We start from the raw sequence: 24,528 nt of genomic DNA on the forward strand, positions 1-24,528 counted from the left end.
CTTTCACCTGTGACCAGTCTTGAAAGAGTTAATGGGAATATTGATTTTGTTGATAATACTTGACCTATATCTTCTGATAACTAAATATTTCAAGAGTTTTATTAGTTAATACCATATTCTATTCTATGCCAACACGATTTTTTGTTTGTTTTAAAAATGAATGAAATATTAGGTTGTACGAAATTTTGGATTGCATCAGACTTCATGTAATAATTAATTTGTTCTCCCAAATCCTTTACGTATCTTAAAAACATTGTTTCTAATTTTCTCAAATTGGAAATGTTTTTACCATGTGGCTGTAAGACAAATTTTGATTGTTATTGCTGCATTTCATCCCTAGGAAAATTGTTTAACAATAACCCTTAATTATACAAGTGGCATTGTTGAATGTCCTACTTTCAGGTTTATCTTCTTCTTTTTTTTTGAGATCGTTAACAACTGATATATCCGACTCATAATTCAATATAATGCAGGAAATTGTTCTAGTAACATATTTTCCCTTTCTTTTGATTTTTTCATTGACCAATCTTGCACATGCATCATATTTTGACAGTCCTTTGATAGCTAATTAATGAAGATGAGAAGAAGCTGTACGTTAAAACATATATGTTGTATGAAGTATAACAACAGTTATGAGTGTCATGCAGTTGTATGAAGTATAACAACAGTTATGAGTGTCATGCAGTTTAATGGATAGTTTGTGAAATGAAAGATTTCGCTTGAAATGTAAATAGTTTTTTGTCATATTAGTTTTAGCATGTATGTACAGAAAGTCTTTGTTGTGTTTATTTTTCCCAAGCAATACCATATGTATTATTAGCATTTACAAGCCTCCCCATTTTTTGTTCAATGTTTAAAATACCATATGAGACCTTGATATCAAACAACATTGACTGTTGGTATCAACCTGTTTTATCTGTCTTTATTTTTTATTAAAGGTGTTTACATTTTTATTTTCATTTAACTACACTCTTCATGTGGAATATGTTCCTTATGTTAGAATGAGACCATTTAGATTCTTTATTTTTTATTTTAAAACTATTTTTCAAGAATGGGATTTAATTGAGATCAAAAAAATGTTTAGGTTTTTTGCTAAAGTTATTTCTCAATTTTTAAAGATTATACTGATCTTTTAACATTATTGTCATCAAAATCTATGCACTTTTTATTAATCTTTTTTATATTTGAGACTTAGAAAAAACTACTGTATTTATTTCAACCAAAAGAAATTAAAACTAAAGTATGTATATTTGATATATTTTTGCCTGGCTTGCTAAAAATTTGTTATGTGATTTGAAAGTTGTTTTTTTTATTCTCCAGGTAAAGTGTATCTGGTGTACTATTATTAAGTTTTGTGATTTGAAAGCTGTTTTATTCTCCAGGTACAGTTCGTCTGGTGTATTATAAGTTCTGTGATTTGAAAGCTACTTTATTCTCCAGGTACAGTTCATTTGGTGTACTCTAAGTTCTGTGATCTTGAAAGTTGTTTTATTCTCCAGGTGAAGTGTCACCAGTACTGGCCCTTAGGAAGCCATCATGATGGTGAAGATGAAATGGTGCTCAAAGATGTTAATCTTAAGGTCACCATTTGTGGAGAGAAGGAAGCTGAAAACTACACTGTCCGAGAGCTGCTTGTATCAAACTTAGATGTGCGTGTGTTGCTATTTTAGACTTCAGTTGTTGTTTTTCAATATTCTAAGCCTGTGGATTAATTTTGTAATTAAAGAAATATCCTGAAAATAAAATATTAGGCTAAAATGTCTACAAGTTTAATGATGTCAATGATAAAATTGCTTAAAGATTTTTTTTTTGTCCTTGCAGTATATGTACAGTTAGTGTTTTTACTTTTTTTAAACTGCTTTCAGTTTTGTTGAACATGGTTTTTTATCCTTTTTTCCTAGCTTTAGCTTGAATTGCTTGATAATCCTCATTTATTACAATACATATTGTGGTATTAGTTTTAAATATTTTGTGTTTATTTATATCATAACTTCTTTAGATTGGTATTTGTAATTATTCATTAAAGAAATATGAAAAAATTCATATGATGTTGAAATAAAGAAAACAGTTCTCGAAAAGGAAAGTTAACTTTCAAGTAAACCATAAACAAAGTTTGTACAGATTGAAATATCAGTATTTAGTACTTGTGTATGTGCATGTTTGTAAAACCTGAAATTTTGCATGCAACTGTCAGATACTAGTTTCTGTCTTTTCAGTTAGATACCTTCACTGCTTAATGAGATGATACAGATGTTTTACATATCTTATTGAAATAAAGCAAAAACAAATTTTGCATTAATTTTTCATCTGTTTACTTTAAAACTTGTGTTGAATCTATTTTTTAGGTAAGAAAAAATGCTTATATGTATTTGTTTTAATAACATTTTTAAAACGTTCTAAACTTGTGTACAATCAAATGGTTTATTTATTTTTGATTAACTTAGAAATGGTTCTTCACCTAGAGTAATGAATCTAGAATGGTACTTCATTTTCACTACACAACTTGGCCTGACTTTGGAGTACCAGAATCCCCCTCAGCATTCCTCAACTTCCTCATGGCCGTCCGAGATTCTGGAGCTCTTAACCAAAATGTAGGGCCAGCAGTTGTTCATTGCAGTGCAGGAATTGGTCGTTCTGGCACCTTTTGTTTGGTTGACTCTTGTCTTATTTTGGTAATTTTGCTTATAGTTAAGGATTTAAGTAAGCATTTCTCTAGAGTAATCTGTATATATTACTCACAGTAGCTTGAAATTAGAAATAAATAATTGCCTGCAACTGAAAGTCCCAAAATGTATAAATAAAGGTATTTTAATCTTCATAAAGTATTGAAAACAACAAAAAGAAACATTATTATATGTACTAATAGAATAGGTAATTTTTATTTAGACTCTATCCTTGTATTTAAATGCATCAATATTATAGCTGAACTTTAATATAGTGTTATAATTTTTATTTATGCATCATTGATGTTCAATGTAGCTGTGGCATTTCTCTTCATGAAAATATTGAATAAAATTATTTTAGTTATCAAAGAAGGTAACTAAACTTATACAGTATAAAAAATAGATCAAGATAAGAATTTTCTAATGATATACGTATTTTGTCTATATCCTTTCAGAAGTGTCTCAGAATCATTATGTAATTTCAACAAAATGTGTTTGTTTTGTTGATAGGCCCATAGGCAAAATATAAAAACAATTATGAAATATTTTGGCAAAAATGTAAAGCATTTAACTGCATGTAAGTACCAAATAAAATGTTATTTTAACTTTATAAGTTCTGTTGATTTAAACCCTTCTTTATATTCAAAATGTCTAATTTGTATAAGTTATCCAGAGCTTTATTTATATTGAATAAATATGTGTAATGTTTATTTTCTTTGATTTTATGTATTTCTTGTTTATAATTTTTTGTTGTAGGTATTGACTAATGTTGTTCAAATGGAATTTTGTTCCAAATATAGATTGAAGAAAGTGGATGTACAGACACAGTAAATGTACAGAAAGTGTTGTTAGAAATGAGGAAGTATCGTATGGGACTCATACAAACACCTGATCAGCTGCGTTTCTCATACCTTGCCATAATTGAAGGAGCTAAGCAGATCTTAGCTGACCAAAAAATTTCAGAATATGTGCCTTCGAAGAGTGTTTATGAATTACCGGTATAGTTTATTTTATTTCTTATAAAACTAAAATAAAAGAAATAAGCCTGTTTTAGTGTTTGAGTCAAAAAGGTTTTAGCTATGTCGTTAATTTATCTTCATTTGAATTAGCCACCGTAAGTATACTTAGTGTGACACAAAAGTTAACTTACATTTATCATTTTATTTCAGTGGCTATATTTATGTCAGATGTAATGTAATTTCAATGGTTTTGTTTACACCAGTAATTCTAAAATACTTCTCATCCCTGTTATTGGCCCAATGGTGAATTATCTAGTGATGTGTTAGTGTAACAGTCAATATGACAAGTATATGGTTCAAAATTCTGTAACCAAACCTTAAATAGGTATTAGCAACAATACCTAGTTTAGATCGAGACTCAAAATACGAGTTTTAAAAAATACATGATTGTGAATATATTGGGATAATGACCTAAGTATAGCCATTGTAATTACATTACAGCCAGTGCTTATATTTTTTGGTTGTATATGATTGCAGCTGAATTGTACATAATTAATACAGCAATCTGAAAATGTTGACATTTTTTCATTTTGTTGCACCTCATCAAATCTGCAGTGTCCATAGCCACCATTGGTTGACTGTTCCGTGTTTCAGGTCAGCAAAGCATAGCATGAGTTATTTAGATAGGGAATTCTCAGTGCATGATTGGGACACTGCCAGTAAGAAAAAAAAATGTTCCCAAATTATAACCTATTAACTCTATCAATACAAAAAGGCTGTTAAATTCTGTGGGTTGACAATGTAAATAGAATGCCAGTCAAGATGTAATAGTCTGAATATTTAACATCCTGCAAAAGGGTTCTTCCATTGGGCCTAATAGAAAATTTATGGAATTTGTGATTATACTTCTTTATAAAGTTCAAACCTTACAGATTGTATTGGGGGAATCGGCAGGAGGAAAAAGAAGATGGATGTAATGGAAAATAAACTTAGCAGTGATTCAGTGCACCTTTGTAGATTCTCATTGCCACTGTGATGAATAGCATACTATTCTACTTGCATATTTGTGTCAGTAATCACAGTTGGTAAAGTGGCTTTTAACTATTTCTAATTTCTTTTTCTAAAGTATAAAAAACTGTAGTAGGTAATTTTGATTTCTGCAACTTTTGCTTCTTTTTGCTACCATAACTATTTGAGAGGATTATTAGTCCATAAGACTGATCACTTGTATCACTTATAGATTAAAGGCAATAGCAATAATTTTCATATATGGAATAAGTATATTTTCAGATTTCTTTAACATCTTCTGTATACAAAGAAAAAAATAAACAGAATATCTCGGGAAAGTAAATGGACTTGGGGTAAGAAACCACTTACAATTGGGAAGCTAACGAAAATAGGATGTTTATTCTATCAGCATTTAAAAAGTTCTCATTCCATCTTTCAGTTAAAAATAAAATTTTTGGAAGGTAGTATCATTTCATTTGAGTAGAAATATGTATATATTTTTATGTATTTTTTTTCAGCATTTTTTTGTCTCTTGGTCTGTATCAAAATAGCTGATAATATTGAAGTAACTACCAGTGTTTTGTTTAACATTATAGCTGTTTTAAATGTTTTGCAAATGCTTCAGTCTGCATTTCAAAAATGAATGAAAAGGTTAGTGTTATTAACATAATTATTATGTTGTACATATAACAAAATGATGGAAATTCATCATCATCTTGTTAATTTTTTGTTGCTGTATCTTTTAATGGGGGCATAAGATGCGAGTATTGTTTTTTTACATTAAAAAGTTCACAGTTGATTAATCTAAAAAAAATATTTATTTCTTAAGGATGGAGTGTTTGAGGAAAAACAGATCAATAACAATGAGAGTGAAAAGCCAAAAAAAAATATTATAGAAGCTGAAAACCGTGAAGAGGTAGCTAGCCCAGAGACATCAGTTAGTGAATTGAACCGAAGGATAGCCGAAAAAAACGATGCCAAAACAGAACCTCCACCACTGCCACCCCGAAACAAGCCATTTTCTGACATACCCATTGAGAAAAATTTCTCGGAAGCCACAGAAATGTCACCTAAATCCGTAACATCTGAGAATGTAGTTTCCTTCAAGGCTAGTGAAGATTTAAGGGAAGTTGATTTTCCCAGGGAAGAGGATATAGTTGTCACAAATAATACTTCATCACTCAGAGAGAACAGCATAACGTAAGTATCTTTCAAGATTTGTGATTTGTTATTCCACAAAAGCATTCAGTACACAACTGCATACTGATTACTAAGATAAACTATTGTTGAATTTGTTTCTGTAAAATAGTTAGACTTATTATATAATACATTGGAATTTGCATTTAAAAAAATTCCAATAATTTTCAAGCTTATGTAAAAACATAAATAAAAGCTTAGTTGTTAATGGGCTGCCAAGTCTTGAAAATTTAGTTCACATGCTAATTCAGTTTAATATAATTTCTCACCTATAGATAGGCCTTGGAAAATGTTTGTTTTTGCACTGACTAGAGTTGGGTGATTAACTGATACTCGATTAACTACTAGCATCGATTATATTCATTTGTGTCATGTAAAATAATCAACTAATTAAAATTGCTGTTTTCAGTTATTCTAATTAATTGAAATATTTCCATTATGACCACTCATTATTATTTTTGATCAATTCAAGATTGCTGTGCTGAATAGATTAGTGTCATGACATGAAAATAATCAACTAATCAAAATTAGTGTTTATAATTATTACTGTTTTTACTTATTCCAGTTTCATGTGAGAATAAACAATTAGTGGAATGTAATTGATTAATAAGCCTGACAACTAATTAATTAGCAAATTCCATTAATCACCCAGCTCTACCAACACAATTATGGAAACTTTTTTCTGTATATTGAAAAAGTTGCATTGTGTGGACATAGGTTTGTGCAATTTTATTGTGAGTGATGGTACATCTTATTTCTAGGATTAAAATCTGTGTGTTGGTTTTAAGTGGCAGTTCTTGGAAATAATTAATTGAGCTTAATCTTTTTCCACCTGTTATATGTTCAGTGATGCAGAAATACGAAAAAGAAGACGTAAAGAGCGTTTGGAAAAAACAGCCGAAACTGTCCAAAAAATGCGCCGGAAACAGCAAGACTCTGAATCATGGGCACGACGCAGGTTGTTATTAAAGCAGTTTTCCATAGGTTTAGTATTGCTGTTGGGAACAGGAGTCCTGGTGTATCGATACTACGTAAAAAGTTAAACTTTTAGTGAATGCAAGCTCTCCTGTTTAGTATAACCTTTCATACTTGGTCAGACCAGGTATGTTTTTTTTTATTCATATTTTTGTATTTGGAAGGACACGTTTGTCCTGTTGTTTCTCAACCATGCAGTCATTAGCATTCTTTTTGTCTCATGATAACATGATAAGCAGGTTTTCTCAATCAGTTGTTTTTTTTTCACTCTTGGTAGTATTTAAAAAAAACAGATGAATTTGTTCTTCCAGATTTTAATAAATATATTTTTATCATGTAAAGATCCCAAAACTGATTGTTATCAAGCCTCTAATAATAGAAACATAGATGATGACCATATAATATTTTTGTTCCCCAAAAAGGCAACATACGAGTAATAAAGCTGTAATAATTTATAATTCATTTCTTTAATATTTATGTACATTGTTATAGTATGAATGCCTTTTCCCGAGCTGATGAAGCATGATTATAATTAATTATAAGACATTAGTATTGGGCTTATTGTATTTTTTGTTACTACATTTTTTTATCTAGTCCCTTATGGATTTTCAAGAATTAGAAAAGTGTATAATAACAGTATGCCAACCACCGTATGTTCATCATACCGATTGAATGCTGTTAACATTGTGTGGTTAAAATACTATTATTATACAGTCTTCTAATTCGTGAAATCCCTAAGGGACCAGATAAAGAATGTAGTGTTAAAAAATAGCATGTCTTATGACAAGTATAATTAATTATAATTGTTTCGCCAGCTTGGAAAAGGTGTTCACAACATAACAGTTGGTTTTCTAACAAATGGCTTATATAAATAGTGTTCCAACCATTACTGTGTTTGTTATGTCCCAGCCTGCCTGCTGAGCTCTGGATTGTGCAAAATGCATCATCGGCAATGGATATGGCAAACATAGTGTAATTGAAATATTATCATTATACACTCTTCTGATTCTTAAAAATCTCTAAGGAAGTGAATGAAGAATGCAGTGTTCAAAAATATTATAGGCCTAATAATAATGTCTTATGATAAGTATATTTGTGTATATTAATTAAATTAAGCCCAAACATTCACTAGAGAGTGTATTCAAAATTATAGGTAAAGGTCTGTAACAAGTCATTCAAACATAACATTAGTGCTGTCAAAGTGATTAATACAATACACACACACACACACATTAAATACTAGAAAATGTTAACCAATGGTTGTTAAAAAAAATGAAGACTAAGTAAACTGAAACTTAAACAATACAATAAATAATACCTAAATGTCACATGTAAGATAAAAGTAAACATCATCTTATGCTATCTCAGGTACCCAGGAAAACAGAGACAGTCTAAAATTTTCTCTTATCATTCAAAATGAACAGAATTCCATGTCATTTCATCAACAAGCTGATACACTCCAGTGGTTTTATGTGTTGTAAGAAAAGAACCTTAAGAAAGCATTCGTTTAGTATACATCAAAGTGTAATGTGTGTTAAGATAATATGAAACACAAGAAAATAACCAAGAAACATGTAAACTCTCACAGTTTGCTTTATCAGGAAAACAAATAGTTTTTGTCTTGTACTTTATTTAAACAATGTATATATTTCAAATTTATGTGTGTTGTAATAAATTAAAGCCATTTTAATAGAAATAACCAAGATCATGTTTTTGAAATCATAGATAAGACATTATTTATTCACAAGTGCAAAAAAACTATATTTTAAGCTGTGTGGATTAACTTAATGTAATGTGCATGTAAAATAATACATTTAAAAAAACATTTTTTGAATAGCTGAGGTAGTACTTTATTTCCCAATAAGATAGTTTTTCAACAAGTAAAATCTAGACTTAATTTGGTTAAAGTATAGCTAAATTATATTTATTCATCTTCCTTGAACAGTTTATATTCTTCAGTAAAATGGCAAGTACTAGTGAGTCTTAAAAGCTCAGACTTGTTAGTGCTCTCTTGATATATGTGTACTTAGTTAGGAAACTAGTCTTCAACTGTTACTGGACACTAAACATCAAAGGCAGTTTGCATTTATTACTGTTCTAGTATGTAAAGAAGGATGCAGAGGTTTTTACGCAGGAAAGAATTGCTTTGTTTGTGAATAATTTGTCACTATTATTTGATAATGGCTAATGAGGATAATCAGATCTGTGCCCAAGTGTTCAGATATACGTACTTCTAATCTCACCTCAAGTATGATCTGTAGAATAACCTATAAGATCAATAAAACCTGAGAAACACATCTGTGAATAAATTCACTGCTGCTGTGAAATGATTTATAAGCTAATTTTTGTTTGCATATGTCATTCATAACATATTAAACAGGTGATAAATAGGTTGAAAAACTGAGAGCATGTATAAAATATGTATAAAGAAATATCGTACAGTGCTCCCTAGTATATATATTAAAGCAATGTGATGTGACATTTCTTCACAGTTTTCAACTATGTTACATTACCATCCATATATTGCTTGGCAATAACAATATGCCAAACCTGAAAAAGTTTCTTGCAATTCAGAGGCTAGTTACTTGTTTCCTGGACTTGCACATGCTTGTTAGAGAGTAGGCACAGTAGTGAAGATTTTAAACTTTCAAAACATAGACCTGTAAAATTATAATAACCTAGAAAAGGCAAAAACTGTTCAATTATGTTTCACAGGAGCAAAGTTTTTATGGATGACAAAATGTAAATTAAATAAATGAACTATAATATTGCACCTTCTTAACACTATGTTTGTGGTATTTAAGATACTATTGCAAAAATCTGATTGAATATATGGTATCACACATATACTGTTTAATTAATACTTTTATTTTACATAATTTATCTACCTTGCTCTGATTGACTGACTTATCAACAATTTAAAAGAAACCATTTATGATTTGTAACTTCACATTCCCACATCATGGACCATATATTGATAGAGTTACATTTATGCTTGCCTCTCTTAAACTGCCAACTTTTACATGCTTTACACATTAATGGTATTAACACATTTAACACCTTTTTTGCTTAATTGTAATTATTGTTTCAGTTACATTTGAAATCATTTAAACATTTCTGCTATAATTTCCAAATAGGAAGTTACAAATAACTCAAATTACTAAAATTTCACTTGCAGTTTTTGGGTTGCATCAGTAATTGCCAAATGTTGACCATAATGTCAGATATCCTTGGTTGCATCAGTAATTGCCAAATGTTGACCATAATGTCAGATATCCTTGGTTGCATCAGTAATTGCCAAATGTTGGCCATAATGTCAGATATCCTTGGTTGCATCAGTAATTGCCAAATGTTGACCATAATGTCAGATATCCTTGGTTGCATCAGTAATTGCCAAATGTTGACCATAATGTCAGATATCCTTGGTTGCATCAGTAATTGCCAAATGTTGACCATAATGTCAGATATCCTTGGTTGCATCAGTAATTGCCAAATGTTGACCATAGTGTCAGATATCCTTGGTTGCATCAGTAATTGCCAAATGTTGACCATATTGTCAAATATCCTTTATGTATGACAAATCATAAATGGGATGAATTCACATTTAGTGAACTTCAATTCTACTTGTAGAAGAAATTCAGAACAAGTGACTTATAAGATCTTAAGGTTAACATAACACAAGATCGCCTTTAAAACTTTTAAGCGTGAAACTGTAAAAGTGTGTATAATCTAGTATCAATTGGTTTATTCATTGTGCACTTTGAGGTCTCAATAACCTTTGAACACATAAGATTTAAAAATTATATTTGTGAAACATGATACGAAAAACAAGTGAACCATCGAGACTTAGTAAATATTTTTATTGGAATAATATCTACCCTGATGACGTTTTCTTTTATGTTGATTTTTTTACACTTTTGAGTGTTCTGCTTACAATTCAGGTCAGATAATAAGACAGAAATGTGCATTAATATATATAGCATTTATTTGCAATATGTAATATTCATGAGTTACAGCTTGAAACAACTATTATTGATAAAAATGTATATTTTTCATTCTAAATTTTTCTGTAGTTAATAAAACTGCTTTAGCACTGACTTTCTTCTGCTTGTTTTAGGTCATTGCTAAATTACAAACAATTTCATTCATTTAGTTAAACCTTTTTTGCATACTTATCAAACATATTTCCGTCTTGCTTCTCTGTTGTTGTTTTTTTTGGGGGGGGAGGGTTCATTTCCAAGCTGACATAATTAGGTTAAACTGGTTTTATGCATTAACACTATATAAAGGATGTTATTAAATAAGTGCATTTTTTTCAATCCAGGTCATAGTATTATTTTAGTAAGTAGCTGGAAATATAAAGGTTTTGTGTGAGACTGTAATCTAGTGAAGTACATATCTCCATTATAGAAATAATTTTCAGGCCCATACTCTGTGAAGGTGGTCACTTGCCATGTAGCTTTAATTCAAATATTACAAATAAAATAGGTCTAGGCTGTCAGAAACTGACCATTTTAAGAATTTGGCGGTTACTCAAAATAATTATAATAAAGATGAGAATCATTCAGAGAGTCGTTCAAGCTGTCAGAATGTTTTTTGAAAGTATCTGAATAATAGGACATTGTCTCATACTGTAAATATTCTTAAATTGACTACTGTCTTTGTACAGTGAACTTTGCAATTGTTTTACCAAATCTATAGTATAAGTAATATTTTTTACATAATTGTTATCAATGTTTTATTAAAAATGTTATCTAGTTTTTATGCTACCATTTAAGAGGTTAAACCATGGCAGTGTTTGCCTCTGTATAATAAATAGTCTGTTTTCTTTTTCTTACAAAAAAATTTTTTTCTCGATAAATTTGTGCTTTTTTTATTTTCTTGCACCATTGTGATATAATTAGAATAATGGAGTTGGAAATTTTCTTTAATTCTGCCTTGTAGTTTCTTTCAGACTGTAGAATTATTAAGAGTCATGGATAGCTGTTAAAAATGTATACAATTATCTATTAATGTAGGATTAGAAACGGATATGTATATCATATGATAATGGTTTATCTTAGGTAATTATGTGTTCCCATGTTTTTATTTTTTACATCATATTGTTATGTTTTAGTAATAATGTGCAGTTTTAGATAATAATCATTGTTTTTGGGTAAAATTATAAATGTAGACATGTATGTTTATCACTGGTCAGAGTTTTGCTATTTTGTTTTTGCTGTGTATCTATGCAACTTTTTCAGTAAGTACACAGTTTGAGATAAACTATGAGAAAATTCAGTTTTGTAATTTAAAAAAAAATGAAATTATTTAAAAGCTAACCATAAAATAGATTAATGGCTGATATTATGGTTGTCCATGAAAATATATAAACTAAGAAATCAATTTGACTATGTTTACAACTTTAATGTTAAAATCAGTGTTCTGGTAACGAGTCTTTTCTCACATTTTTTTTTCTACTTTGAATTTTAGTGAGTTACTAACTAATATATATATATATGACAACACAAACAAATATACATTTTATCAAAGTTCAACCGATTATTAGTTTTGTAAATGTTTGTCTATGAAATAGCCTTAATTTTTAGCAGAAACATTAATTCTGTGTTAAAAAAACATTATCTACCAATATTTTTGAATACAAACAAAGTAGTGACTAGTCTGAATATGAACGTATCAAAACAGTTTTAAATGTTTGTTTCTAATGTGCATTATCACAAAACAGTTCATTGTAAAATATTTTAAAATTTAATATCTTTTTTTTTATAGGTTAAGCTCCAATTGAAAAGATGTGTTTTATTAGGGTGTAGCGTGTATCTTTATAAGAGCAAATTGTCTTCTTTGAAATAAGAAATGAAAGGATAGGAACCATAACAGAACAAAATGAAATGTTTTTTATTGTGTTTGGGGGGGGGGTCTTGTTCATAATGTTGGGTAAAAGGATATGAACTGTAAAACAACAAAATGAGATGTTTCATTATATTTATAGGGAGGGTGTCTTATTGATTATAAATAAAGAAAAGTTACGAACTGTAATGTAACAAAATGGTGTTGAAAAAAATAGGATTGGTGAACACTTGCATAAAACTGAAAAACACCCCTGTTTTAGGAAAACATTAAACCTTAACTTTGAGGTTTGTTTTCTGGAGATTTATGTATGCTCCCTGACAAGTATTTCTATAATGTTGTTAATTTCAGTCTGGATTCTTGGCCGTGTAATTTTAGTGAAAGTTATCACTGGTATAAAAATAAACTAAATTGTAAATTTTCTTTACGTATCAAATGATTTATGTGAAAATTAAAGGTTCAATATTTTTCATTCCTTCACTGAGTATTAGAAGTTTTAAGATAATAACTAATGATATGCATGTAAATATTAAATGACAACTACTTGATCTTGAACAGAAATATGTTTTTAGAAGGTGAAACATAATGGATGAAATCATAGTTAGAAGTTTGAAAATATAATGCCAGCATGATTGCATAGAACCTACAGTATCTGAAATAAATTGGAGCTATAGTTAGTGAGTACACTAATTACAGACAAGATTTCAGATAATGAATTATATCGTTCATAATTAATGTTTTAAGTTCTTGTGTATCACAGTGAAATTGCCATAATTTCAGTTGTGCATTAATGAATCATGTAATGATTGTGTTTGAACTAAATGGTATGAAAGCTTGATTGATTAATAAGGCTGCTACGTAAAATATTATTGATTAGAAACATTTCTTTTCATGTTTTTTGGTTATTCAAAAAAAAACTTTTTTTCAAACTATTTGTGTGTGTCTATTATTTGTTCTGTTTGTATCAGTATGATAGAAATGTGTAAAAATTCAAAATAAAAAAAAACAAAGTTTTAGAAATTTTATTTTCACTGGATGTTGTAAGTCCAGTAATTCAATTTAACTTATTTCATCCATGATTACTCATTTTGTAATAACAATAGCCATGTCATTTTCTTTTGTTTATTTTTAGATGTGTTTAATGTTTTAAAGGTGAATAGGCTATAAATATATCGCACAGCAGCATTGCAATCTTCTGCAACTGCATGAAAGCAAACAAAATCTGATGTTGGCCTGAACGACAAAGTTAAAAAGGGCTTGAAACTAAATTGTAATGAATCTGAAAGGGCCTTTTTGTATTGTAATTATTTCTTAATCAAAACATCGTATAATAATTAATGAACGTTTTTTTTGTATTGTAATTACTGTAGGTCCATTTTATATTATTTCTTAATTAAAACATCGTATAAAAATTAATGAACTTTTTTTTGTATTGTAATTACTGTAGGTCCATTTTATATTATTTCTTAATTAAAACATCGTATAAAAATTAATGAACGTTTTTTTTGTATTGTAATTACTGTAGGTCTATTTTATATTATTTCTTAATCAAAACATCGTATAAAAATTAATGAACGTTTTTTTTGTATTGTAATTACTGTAGGTCCATTTTGTATTATTTTTTAACTAAAGCATTGTATAAAATTAATGAACTTTTTTGTATTGTAATTACTGTAGGTCTATTTTATATTGTTTCTTAACTAAAGCATCGTATAACAATTAATGAACTTTTTTGCTTTTGAACAAAATTCAATAACCTTAATTATACTTGAGAATGACTATATAAGTATAAATAGCAACTCACTAAAAATTTGTAAATTTGGAAGAAAGTTATTTGTTTTTTAACATTTTCTCAGCTATTACCACAACAATATATGGAAATCATTTAGTAACTAGTATACAAAGTAACTTGATAGCACTTGTGAAGTCCCATTGAACTTGTCTTATTCAGATGCTGCTGAAGTGGCCTAGTAATGATGATATTAAACACTCCTGGGTTCTGTGGTTTCTTAGTGGGACCGTATTGTAAATTAGATATGTATAGTTCATGTTAGCTAAGTATTTTAAGTCACATGTGAACGTCCCTGTGGATAACACTCTGAGAAATGAGATATAAAAATTTGAATATTGAGAGAGAGAGAAATAAAAACATTTTTTTCATATCACCTGAACTATTGCAGTTTGTTTTCATTTGGATGAGTACTGTCAGGGTTTCTGTGTTCTTTCATTATTGGGTAGTGTGTCCAATTACAATAAGGTATGCTAGATAACAAATACACACTTCTTGTTTAAATGAAAAAGGCTTAACATTTTTTTCACCAATTTGTGTTTTTACTTATACAAAACATACATGTATGTGTGTATATATATCCTTGTGTTGCATTGTGTAAGTATTATTCACTAACTCACACACACACAAATATATATATATTTTTTTTCAGATGATGATACTTGATAAGTTACTGCTGTTTCTGTAATTATGTATGTTTTAAACCCCTAGACCTGGCAGTATCTCCTTATTGCATTAATTCACAGTTACTGCTCATGTCAATGTAATCAATTTTTGGATGTGCTGTTAAAATTTTAATTAGTTATTAGCCTGTCCTTTTAGGCTATATGATTTAGAGTCACTGTATGATGCTGTGGTATCATATATGTAGTTATTATTTGCTTTTCTGTGTGGAAGAAGGTACTATGTTCTTTGTAATTATTCTTTTGTAAACATTCTAGTTAATGCTTTCATCACATCACAAAAACACTAATGGAATTCTGGTGTTTGGAATGTCTGTAATAATTGAAACTGAAAGATGCGAGTAATCTTAAGAGTCTATGCTGATGAGAGGGGCCAGTCCTTCACTGATCTTGTGTAACGATGCCCTAAGTGTAACCATCTGCTGACCACATGTATACACAATCCATGGCTCATAATTAGTACAAGACAGTTAATGTTCCCTTACAGAAAGTAATGGCAGAGTCCAATGGTTTCCTAAAATGTGTGTTATGACAAGTTGCTAGGGTTGTAAAGAGAGTTTCACCCAATAAAGAATAATTAAGAACTGACAGAAAAAAAACCACAAAAATATGTTGTATGTGGCAATAGTGGTGTTTCAAAATAAGTAGGTTAGGGTGTCATCAGTGAAAAAAGTTTGGGAACCAAACAATGCTTGATTATATCAGATTGAATTTGTTATTAATAAAGGATTTATCACAGTATGGTATATCTGATGGTAAGTATATGAGGTGGTAATAGTTTGTTAAAAAACTAATAAAAGTTATTGGTAAAAGCATATTTATGATGATTTTATTACATCATACATTTTATTACATTTCTCACCATCATGGTGAAAAATACAAAATACTGTTATACTATTAAGGATTTTCAAAATGAGAAATGCAATAAAATCTCTGCCATCAATGTGAACTATACTCTTAGCTACGGTATACAAAACATGAGTAAAATGAAGGGGAGCAACCAGTCACCTTCCTCTAAAATCCCTCAGGTGACTAAAGAGGACTCAGAAGAGAGATGGAAGATAACTTTATCAGATGTGAAATCAAATAAACAAACAAAACTTCAATCTTACATGAAAGGATTTATTACCACAAACATCGTGTGTTAACGTGGTGCATTGAGTACATATTATATGACATATTTGACTAACAGATTTGTGAACATGATAAAATTGTTACAAGTGCAGTAATAAGAGATTCTCTATTATATATAAGTATTGGAATGAAATATACATATTGGTTCAGACTATTGTCCTTGTGAGAGTCTTGGTTCTGACTCTCAGCCATGACTGAAACATACTGCGACTAACAGATTTGTGAACATGATAAAATTGTTACAAGTGCAGTAATAAGAGATTCTCTATTATATATAAGTATTGGAATGAAATACACATATTGGTTCAGACTATTGTCCTTGTGACAGTCTTGGTTCTGACTCTCAGCCATGACTGAAACATACTGCATGTCATTATGCTATTGCAAACATTCACTGAAGTAGTGTGCTTTGATATATATTTAGTTTGCTTCATCCTCGATTCTAGGCTTTCATATTTCATTGATAGTGTTTCATCTGTATATTCAGAAGGAGTAATAGACATAAATGTGGAAACTACTTCTTTTTATATTAGCAGATATACTATCATAGACGAATGCATTTGATTTCTTTTTTACCAACAAACTTGTATTTAATGTCCAGTTTCAAATGTTTCTTTTTTTTAATGTTGTTATACTTATATTCAGGTTTCTTCAGCAACTCCTTTAATTACTGCTATACATTTGATCTCTTCCAGACCATAGTACTTGTGTAAAGACTGTAGCAATTTTGGAATCACAAGCTTCTTTAATTTTACTGATTTTACTCTGGAATTGAAAACCTTTGAAATTTTTCATTTTTACAATAATATGCCCTTAATTTTTTTTCCTTTTTGTATTTTAGGACTTCCTACTGCAATATTTCATATGTTTTATACCTACCATCACCATGTGAAATACATTTGTGAAAGTATGTCATGTTAAGCTCATAAAGAACTGGAGTTTTTCTAGTAATTCTTTTGTTTATAGCAAATTGGGTTTTACTTTGGGAGACATGGTAATTTATTTTTTATAAATACCTTCCTCAGAGCACCTATAACTTCTTCTTCTTGTAGCAGGAGTAAGAAAGTCGTATCTTTCTAGCTTTTAAGACACCCCTTCAGATCAAAACCTGAAAACCCTTTTTTTTTTCTATGATTCTGAAACCTGACGGATTTTGGGAAATGTTTTAGTAAGTTATATCTAATATCTTACTTGTTTGCCTTTAACTCAATCTTGAGTTTACTGGGATTTCTCAAATAAATTATACTTGTTGACATAAAAATCTTCAACTCACTAGATGACCAAAAAATGCATATTTTGCTGCTGGTTCTGCTCTGTGAAATATGGAGTGTAATGAAATAAGCCATGATTTCTCTTCCCCAAAACTGGTGAAGACACCATCATATTTTCCAGTATTTTCTGATATACCATTGGTTGTCAATTACTTTAACAGGGCCCATCATGGCCAGGTGGTTAGGGCACTTGACTCCCAATCTGAGGGGTCGCGGGTTCAAATCCCTCTCCCACCAAACATGCTCACCCTTTCAGCCATGGGGGCGTTATAATGTGATGGTCAATACCACTATTCATTGGTAAAAAGAGTAGCCCAAGAGTTGGTGGTGGGTGATGATGACTAGCTTCCTTCTAGTCTTACACTGCTAAATTAGGGATGGCTAGTGCAGACAGCCCTCGTGTAGCTTTGCACGAAATTCAAAAACAAACAAACAAAACTTTACCAGTTTGGGTGAGCCTTGATAGCTCTTGAGTAGTGAGCACATAACTTAATAGTAGTAGTGGGTCACATGGCATTTCTTGGAGCACGGGTTGCATTCTTCTTCATTTCCAAAAGTTTCTGTTATCTACTGAATTTTCTTTTGTTGCCTTTTTGCTTTTTGTGGTTAATTGAACATGTGCTTGTACCCAAGCATGCAGATAAAAACAAAATGGTAAAGCATGCTCTCAGTGCAAAGCACCACCTGCAGCATTCAGGATATAATAGCACGCACCTGGAGGATTCATGTTACGTATATCTGTTGTTGTTGACATACTGGACTTGACTTTGATCAATTTATTTCACAGATGTTTTATAATTTCCTTACTGTTATATATATATATATATATCTTTTTATCAAACTTGTCATATGAATTACACCAACAAAAACAGTACCTAAAACCTGACCAAGTTGTATATCAAAATTTACAAATGTTGGACTATCAATATTTTTCTTTTCTTGAAATATGTACCATGTTAAATTTGTGGATATTGACAGGATAAATTCCTCTTGGCAGGTGGCACACATCCCAGAAAACTTTGCAAGCAGGTATCCTGCAATATAAACAACCACAGTTTGCTTGAGTATTTCTTGAAGTTAATGATGTTATGGTCAACAGCTCAATGCCATGCAGTCTTTGTGTTGTGGTTGGACTTTGTTACTGGCAGCTGTGACTTTGATTTGGCTGTCATGCTAGTCAGATCTAGCAGCATAAGTTTAAGATATACCTTGCAGTTTGATCTTTCCCTCTGGACCAAAAGATTTTCAACAACAATTGTGGTATATCAGGATTATCTCAGAATCCAATTTTATTTTTTTATTGATACTTCAGATCATCTAAAATGATAAACATTCATCAAAAAATTCTAGGTGACCACTCTTTTCTCTCATTGAATGTCTTAATTTATAAGAGATTTTGAGAGTACTGCCACTATTGAAAGAATGAAATAATCTGTGAAGTTGCTCTATACTCTTTGCTCTATGTGTTACCTCTTTGGTAAAGTATCCTGGAATAACTAGGTGTGAAATACCTGTAATTACAGAATGACTCAGCACCTGGGCAACATGAGTTACTCACCTGGCAGTGTCATGGAACCATTAGTTAAGGGAGTTTCTTGTCAATAATAATAAAAACTATTTTATATTCCTTTGAAATTTGTTGATCTCCTGTTTGAAAAACATATGTTTTTCAGTAACTGAGGAGAATCCTATACAATAAAAATGCAGCTATCTTCATTCTTGGGGCTCAATGTAATGTTTTTTGGGGGGAGTTACCTTATGAATCTTTTGCAGAAATGAACAGTTGTTTGAGCCTTGGTTACAAATGATAACTGCAACTTTCAAACCACTGTTTCTGAGTCTTTACTTAAACATTTGTGTACAAGTGTATTCAGAGTTTCTGATTGAATGGGGCCAGAGCTTAAGAAATAGGTTATTGGCTGTTTCCATCCAGGGTTTTCAAATCCTTCTATCATATCATGTTGATAAGTGTATATGAGAGATCCTTTTATCATCAAAAACTAAAACACTTATCTTGATCTGTCGTTGCTTCACTTTCATGTGTCATTTAAACTAGGCACAATATCAGTGTGCTCCAAGGTTCTCTACACTATTTTCTTACCAGGCAGTAGAAAACTTTTGCTGAGGAATTTACTCTGATAGTAGATGGACAATAATATCATTCTGTCAGTGTGACTCCATCTGATACTCTTGGTATTGGTATTCAGCTGTTATCTAACAAGCTCAACCATGAAATTCTATAAGATCTTCTATAATGTTGGATTGTTGGCTGTCTTTGTTTCTTTTGTTTTGCTTATTTGACTTTTCCTTCTGGATGGCACTGTTTAGTTGTATTCTCAACCATTGCTCTGGTATTTTCAGCTGAGCTTTGGTTGGAGAAGGACCAGAAATATGATGCTTCTCACTGCAATTTGCTGATATAACTGGAGCTTCTGAAACAATACATTAATACACATTTAAAAAGCTCAGGTATTACTAAGAGGAAAGTCTGCTGATTTTCTAAGTAGTTATTTATAATGGTAGTGTAGGTATCATTAATTTATGTTGAGTATGTATACACTACAATAAAATGTGAGATAAAACAATATTTATAACACTAACTGATTCTATTGTACATGATTAATAAACTATTTTCACCAAATACATGGTTTGGTGCAACAGTAATATATGCAGCTATAGAAATGGCCTTCATATTCTTTAGTTGCAGCTCTTATTTCTTGACAGTTTTTTTGAGTTACTGAAGGAGGTGAATTTGGCACATAAAAAATTGTTGTTCTTCTGTGCTGTGCGATTCATAAAATGCAAAGACTCAAAATGCTCCTCACATCAATTCTTGTTCACTGTTCAGCTTCTCTATTGCCATATGCCTGAAGTTGTCATTTCTGTTTTCATGTATCCATTTTTTTTCAACTAAAAATACCAGTAAATGAGGATAAGTAGTTAATATTTTTTAATATTCTAATATTGAGTCAATTAGAAAACAACTGAGCAAAACGAAAGCTCTACAGCAGGTACATTATCATGCATTAATATTTATCTAAAATAGATTTTATTCTTCATAATAAGGTTTTAGTCAAATAAAAGTCACTATATAAAATAGTCATACCTTAATGTAATGAAACATGCTGCAAGCAGGAGTTCTAATGATATTCAGGTGCGAACTACATGATGTTTTCAAGTTTACTGCCTCCAACTCACCATCACCAAATGGACAAAATAAATGATCAATAAAATGACCAAATATGATTTATACCTTATTTTCCTGAAATACAAATGTATGAGAAATTCTAATTATTAACCCTAATTTTGTCACTACTAAGCAAATTAGGTCTAATTAGTGCTGAATTACTCTCCTCCTTCAATTGAAACTTACTTCTTACAGGTTTGAATAATGTGACCAGACAACCCAATTTCGAGCTGCCTGTCTCCCAGAAACTTTAGGGGATGCAAAAATGTTCCGCATTATCAAAATTACTACCAGTGAGCACTACCGTACTATGTCTGCACATAAGATTTGTCATGTCCTCGTACAATATACTTGATTTATATACATTAGCGTGCAAACTGAATAAAGTGCCCTGCTTTAGACTGCAGAAAATCTGGTCACTTTAGATTTTTATAGAATATTTATGAAATGAAGAAAAGTAATAATTCTTTACTTATACTTTAGGCCAGTGTTCCCAAACTTCTTGTTTGTTGACCACTAGAAGTGTGTGTTTTTGTTTTATATCTTGGCAGAGTGTAGTAGGATCTATACACTATTTTGTTGCTTCATTTTTGTAATTATGCAACGTTTTTACAGTTTGTGAATGCCATTTGAGAACCCTTTATGTGAACCTAAACATAAGTTCATAAACATCACATGGTAATAATGACATTTTTGGATTGTTGGAAAGATTAACAACATAGCTAATTTATGATAGTTTTTCCAGCTATCAGTATTAAAAAAGTAAAACTCTGGTAGTCTTCAAGATGCTGAAGTCTCTAAAAGTTGTTTTCATCTTCATGTTTATGTATATCTATCTGTGTGTGTGTGTGCTAAAAGCTTAATAGGCCATTCTAAAGAGATATCAAATAGTAGCCATTATTATTTCTTGTTCATTTCATAAATGTGTAGAATGTGCTCATATACATCCCTCTTTGAAAAGGAAATTACCAAAAAGTATGCAGTTATTTTTGGTATGAAAGAGACAAAAGTAGTTCACTAACATAAAAGAAAACAAAATTGGTCAAATACCCATAAGAAATTACTACATTCATCTAATTATATTTTTCAACTGAACTGAAAAAAAAAATGGTGATGAAATATAAAAATTAAAAAAAAAAAATTTCAGGTGTAAGCCAGCTTCTTTTCATTTTTGACATTTGCATATATACAAGAATCTTATTGGTAGTCTTTATGGATATTGGGTCATGCATTCAATCAACTTAGTAAAAATTGTAGACTGCCATGTGCCAAGATCATCATATTAATTATATATGAAAATAAAAAATATTCCTTTTCATATAATGGTGTTTTTTAGAATATTTTAAAAGTTTTTTTTGTTTTGAAATAAACGAGGAAATTTGATTTATCTAATTGGTATCCTGTTAAATTGATGACACGTCATACTCAATATTTATTATTATCTCTTTCTTTCTTTCTCACTGACTATGAATGTTAAAAAATTGGCTTTTAATCTGGTAGGTATGAGGGGGACTTACCCAAACATCAACATAAATAAATATAATTTATTCTGGATTTAAAGGAATGACAATTTATGTTAGTTTCAAATCCATTAAAACAAATTTACCAGTCATGAATACTGTATCATCTACTTAAAACTAGAACAGTAGGTTTTGAACAGATATTTTGACCCATGTCACATTGAAGTCCAGTAAATGTAAGAGAATTTTTGACCTGAAATGTAAAGATGGTTTATACTAGTGGTGTGTATCATTATAGTAGTCGATGAGATACATATATAGATATTGATGCTGCAATACGATACGTATCTAGATACAGAAGTTTTATCAACGGTTTGTTACAAAGTTTGACAGTCTTGTCAGTAATTTATTATCTATATTACTAACATTGTCTTATTTAAGTACTTTACAGTGCTTTTTCAAATTCTCAGGCTAATATCTGTCTATCTATTTTGTCATTGTTAATTTGTTATATTATTTTGCATGTAATGTTTTTGATAAAAGAAATGAAAACAACATGTTGTACTCATTATTCATCTTCCTTTATTGAATCATTAATTTTTAGCAAAAATACTTTATTAGGAATTCTGATTTTATCTGTACAAAAGACTTATAATGTTTACTGAAGCTTGCTCAATTTCGTGAAGATACATGAATTGTGTCGTATTGGACGATATATCGATACAATTGTATCACGGCATCATGATATGATACTCGTATCCCTGTATTGCCACAACTTTATTTTATATCCAGAATGTTGCTTCATTCATTTTTTGAAGAGTCTCTTCGTGTGTTTACTTTTTCCTCACCATGTCTTATTACTTTTTTTTAACTGTTTATATTTCAGATCAAGAGACTGGGAGGAAAACAGCCACACTGATTCTCCTTCTAAGCATCCAAGAACTTGAAGAGCCTTTTCAGGAAGAATCACCAGATAATTTCCATCCCTGTTTTTTTTTCTTTTTTTTAGAGTAACATAGTGCACATTTTAATGACGTTTGTACAGTCTGAATTTGAATACTAAAATCACTCCATCTGTCATGTACTGTCTGGCTTTTAACGTAGTGTAATTACACCAAAGAATTGACAATAAATTCCTCTCACTGACATCTTTTGGAGTTAATTTTTGTTGTTGTAAATGTATACACCACACATTATTCCTGGTTCTTCCTGAAAAGGCTTAAAATAAATTATTTGTGGTTAAAGAATTACTATTAATTGTTGTTCTACCACAATTATCACAGATGTGCACATTTTCCATTTTTTATTTTAACTCACATTAACAGGTTGTCTACACTAATGCATAATAGCTGCAGTTGTTTCTAATAGATTTTGTATTACAGCCTGCACAATAGAAAAATAAGCATGTTTTTATACATTATTTTACGTCTATAAACTTTATTAAGGGAATAATCTATCATGGTTTTATCAACACAAAATAGTAGCCTCAATCCCCTCCCTCCCAGAATAAAAAAAAAAAGAGGAAACATACTATAAAGAGTTTAAATTAGCTTAATGTATAAATCAACTTTCTGCTTTTATTCAAATGCAAATGTACCACTTCAATGATTCATATCAGATTTTCAACCTCTAGACAGTGACAACATTATATAAAAACAAATAAATTAACAAGTCCTCAAAAGTTACTTGAGAGATAAAAAGTCACATACGACTTGTACCCACAAGTGATTACATTCTGTAAACACAAAAGTAAAAAACTGGTAGAGCAATAAGTTAAATTTCATTATTTGTTTTTGCAAACAAAGAATTAGAAAAAATTCTTGTGTACTTGAATAAAAAATTGCTATTCTTTGGTAAACAGCTATTGTGAAAGTTAAGGTGCAGAAAAGTACTTAAATACATGGCTAGTGAACTTAATGCAAATTGAAAAACATTTTTTAAAATTATAATTTTTCACTCATTTATTCATCATACCATTTCATATTGCTATGTGTTAGCATTTCTTTCTTTTTTTGTATGCTTTAAAAATACAATATTGTGTTTGTTTCTAATATTATATCACTATTTGTAATTATATTTTAATAGTTTGGCACATAGGTGTCACTTTTAAATCTTTTGATTAGATAATTAGGATTTTTATCAAAAGCAAAACAGAGTAGCACAAACTATAGAGAAATAATTGAAAATAAGTGTCAAATACTAATGCTTCACTGTGGAGGTTGAAATGCTCAATGTGTCAGTCAAGCTTCTGTAATACCCTCAATTACTTCTCTAACTACCCAGAAAAAAAAAATCATTAATGTACCCATCTATGGTACCTGAGCACATGTGCCAAGTTTGTACCTGTTGGTATGA

The 24,528-nt window shown here is 30.2% G+C and overlaps 1 protein-coding gene across 1 annotated transcript in view; it reads left to right on the top strand.

Moving 5' to 3' along the window:
- The window catches only part of LOC106470536 (tyrosine-protein phosphatase non-receptor type 1-like), a 47,222-nt gene extending 23,901 nt beyond the window's left edge, over nt 1-23,321 (top strand). Inside the window, exons 5-10 of the mRNA XM_013931096.2 lie at nt 1,500-1,649; nt 2,463-2,672; nt 3,464-3,661; nt 5,460-5,830; nt 6,675-6,785; nt 23,060-23,321. Of these exons, the coding sequence (XP_013786550.1) occupies nt 1,500-1,649; nt 2,463-2,672; nt 3,464-3,661; nt 5,460-5,830; nt 6,675-6,785; nt 23,060-23,120 (1,101 nt within the window). The 3' untranslated portion in view covers nt 23,121-23,321. The remainder of the gene's footprint in view (nt 1-1,499; nt 1,650-2,462; nt 2,673-3,463; nt 3,662-5,459; nt 5,831-6,674; nt 6,786-23,059) is intronic.
- Nucleotides 23,322-24,528: the final 1,207 nt, after the last annotated feature.

This window comes from Limulus polyphemus, unplaced genomic scaffold, assembly GCF_000517525.1.
Source record: "Limulus polyphemus unplaced genomic scaffold, Limulus_polyphemus-2.1.2 Scaffold4070, whole genome shotgun sequence".
NCBI lineage: Eukaryota > Metazoa > Arthropoda > Merostomata > Xiphosura > Limulidae > Limulus > Limulus polyphemus.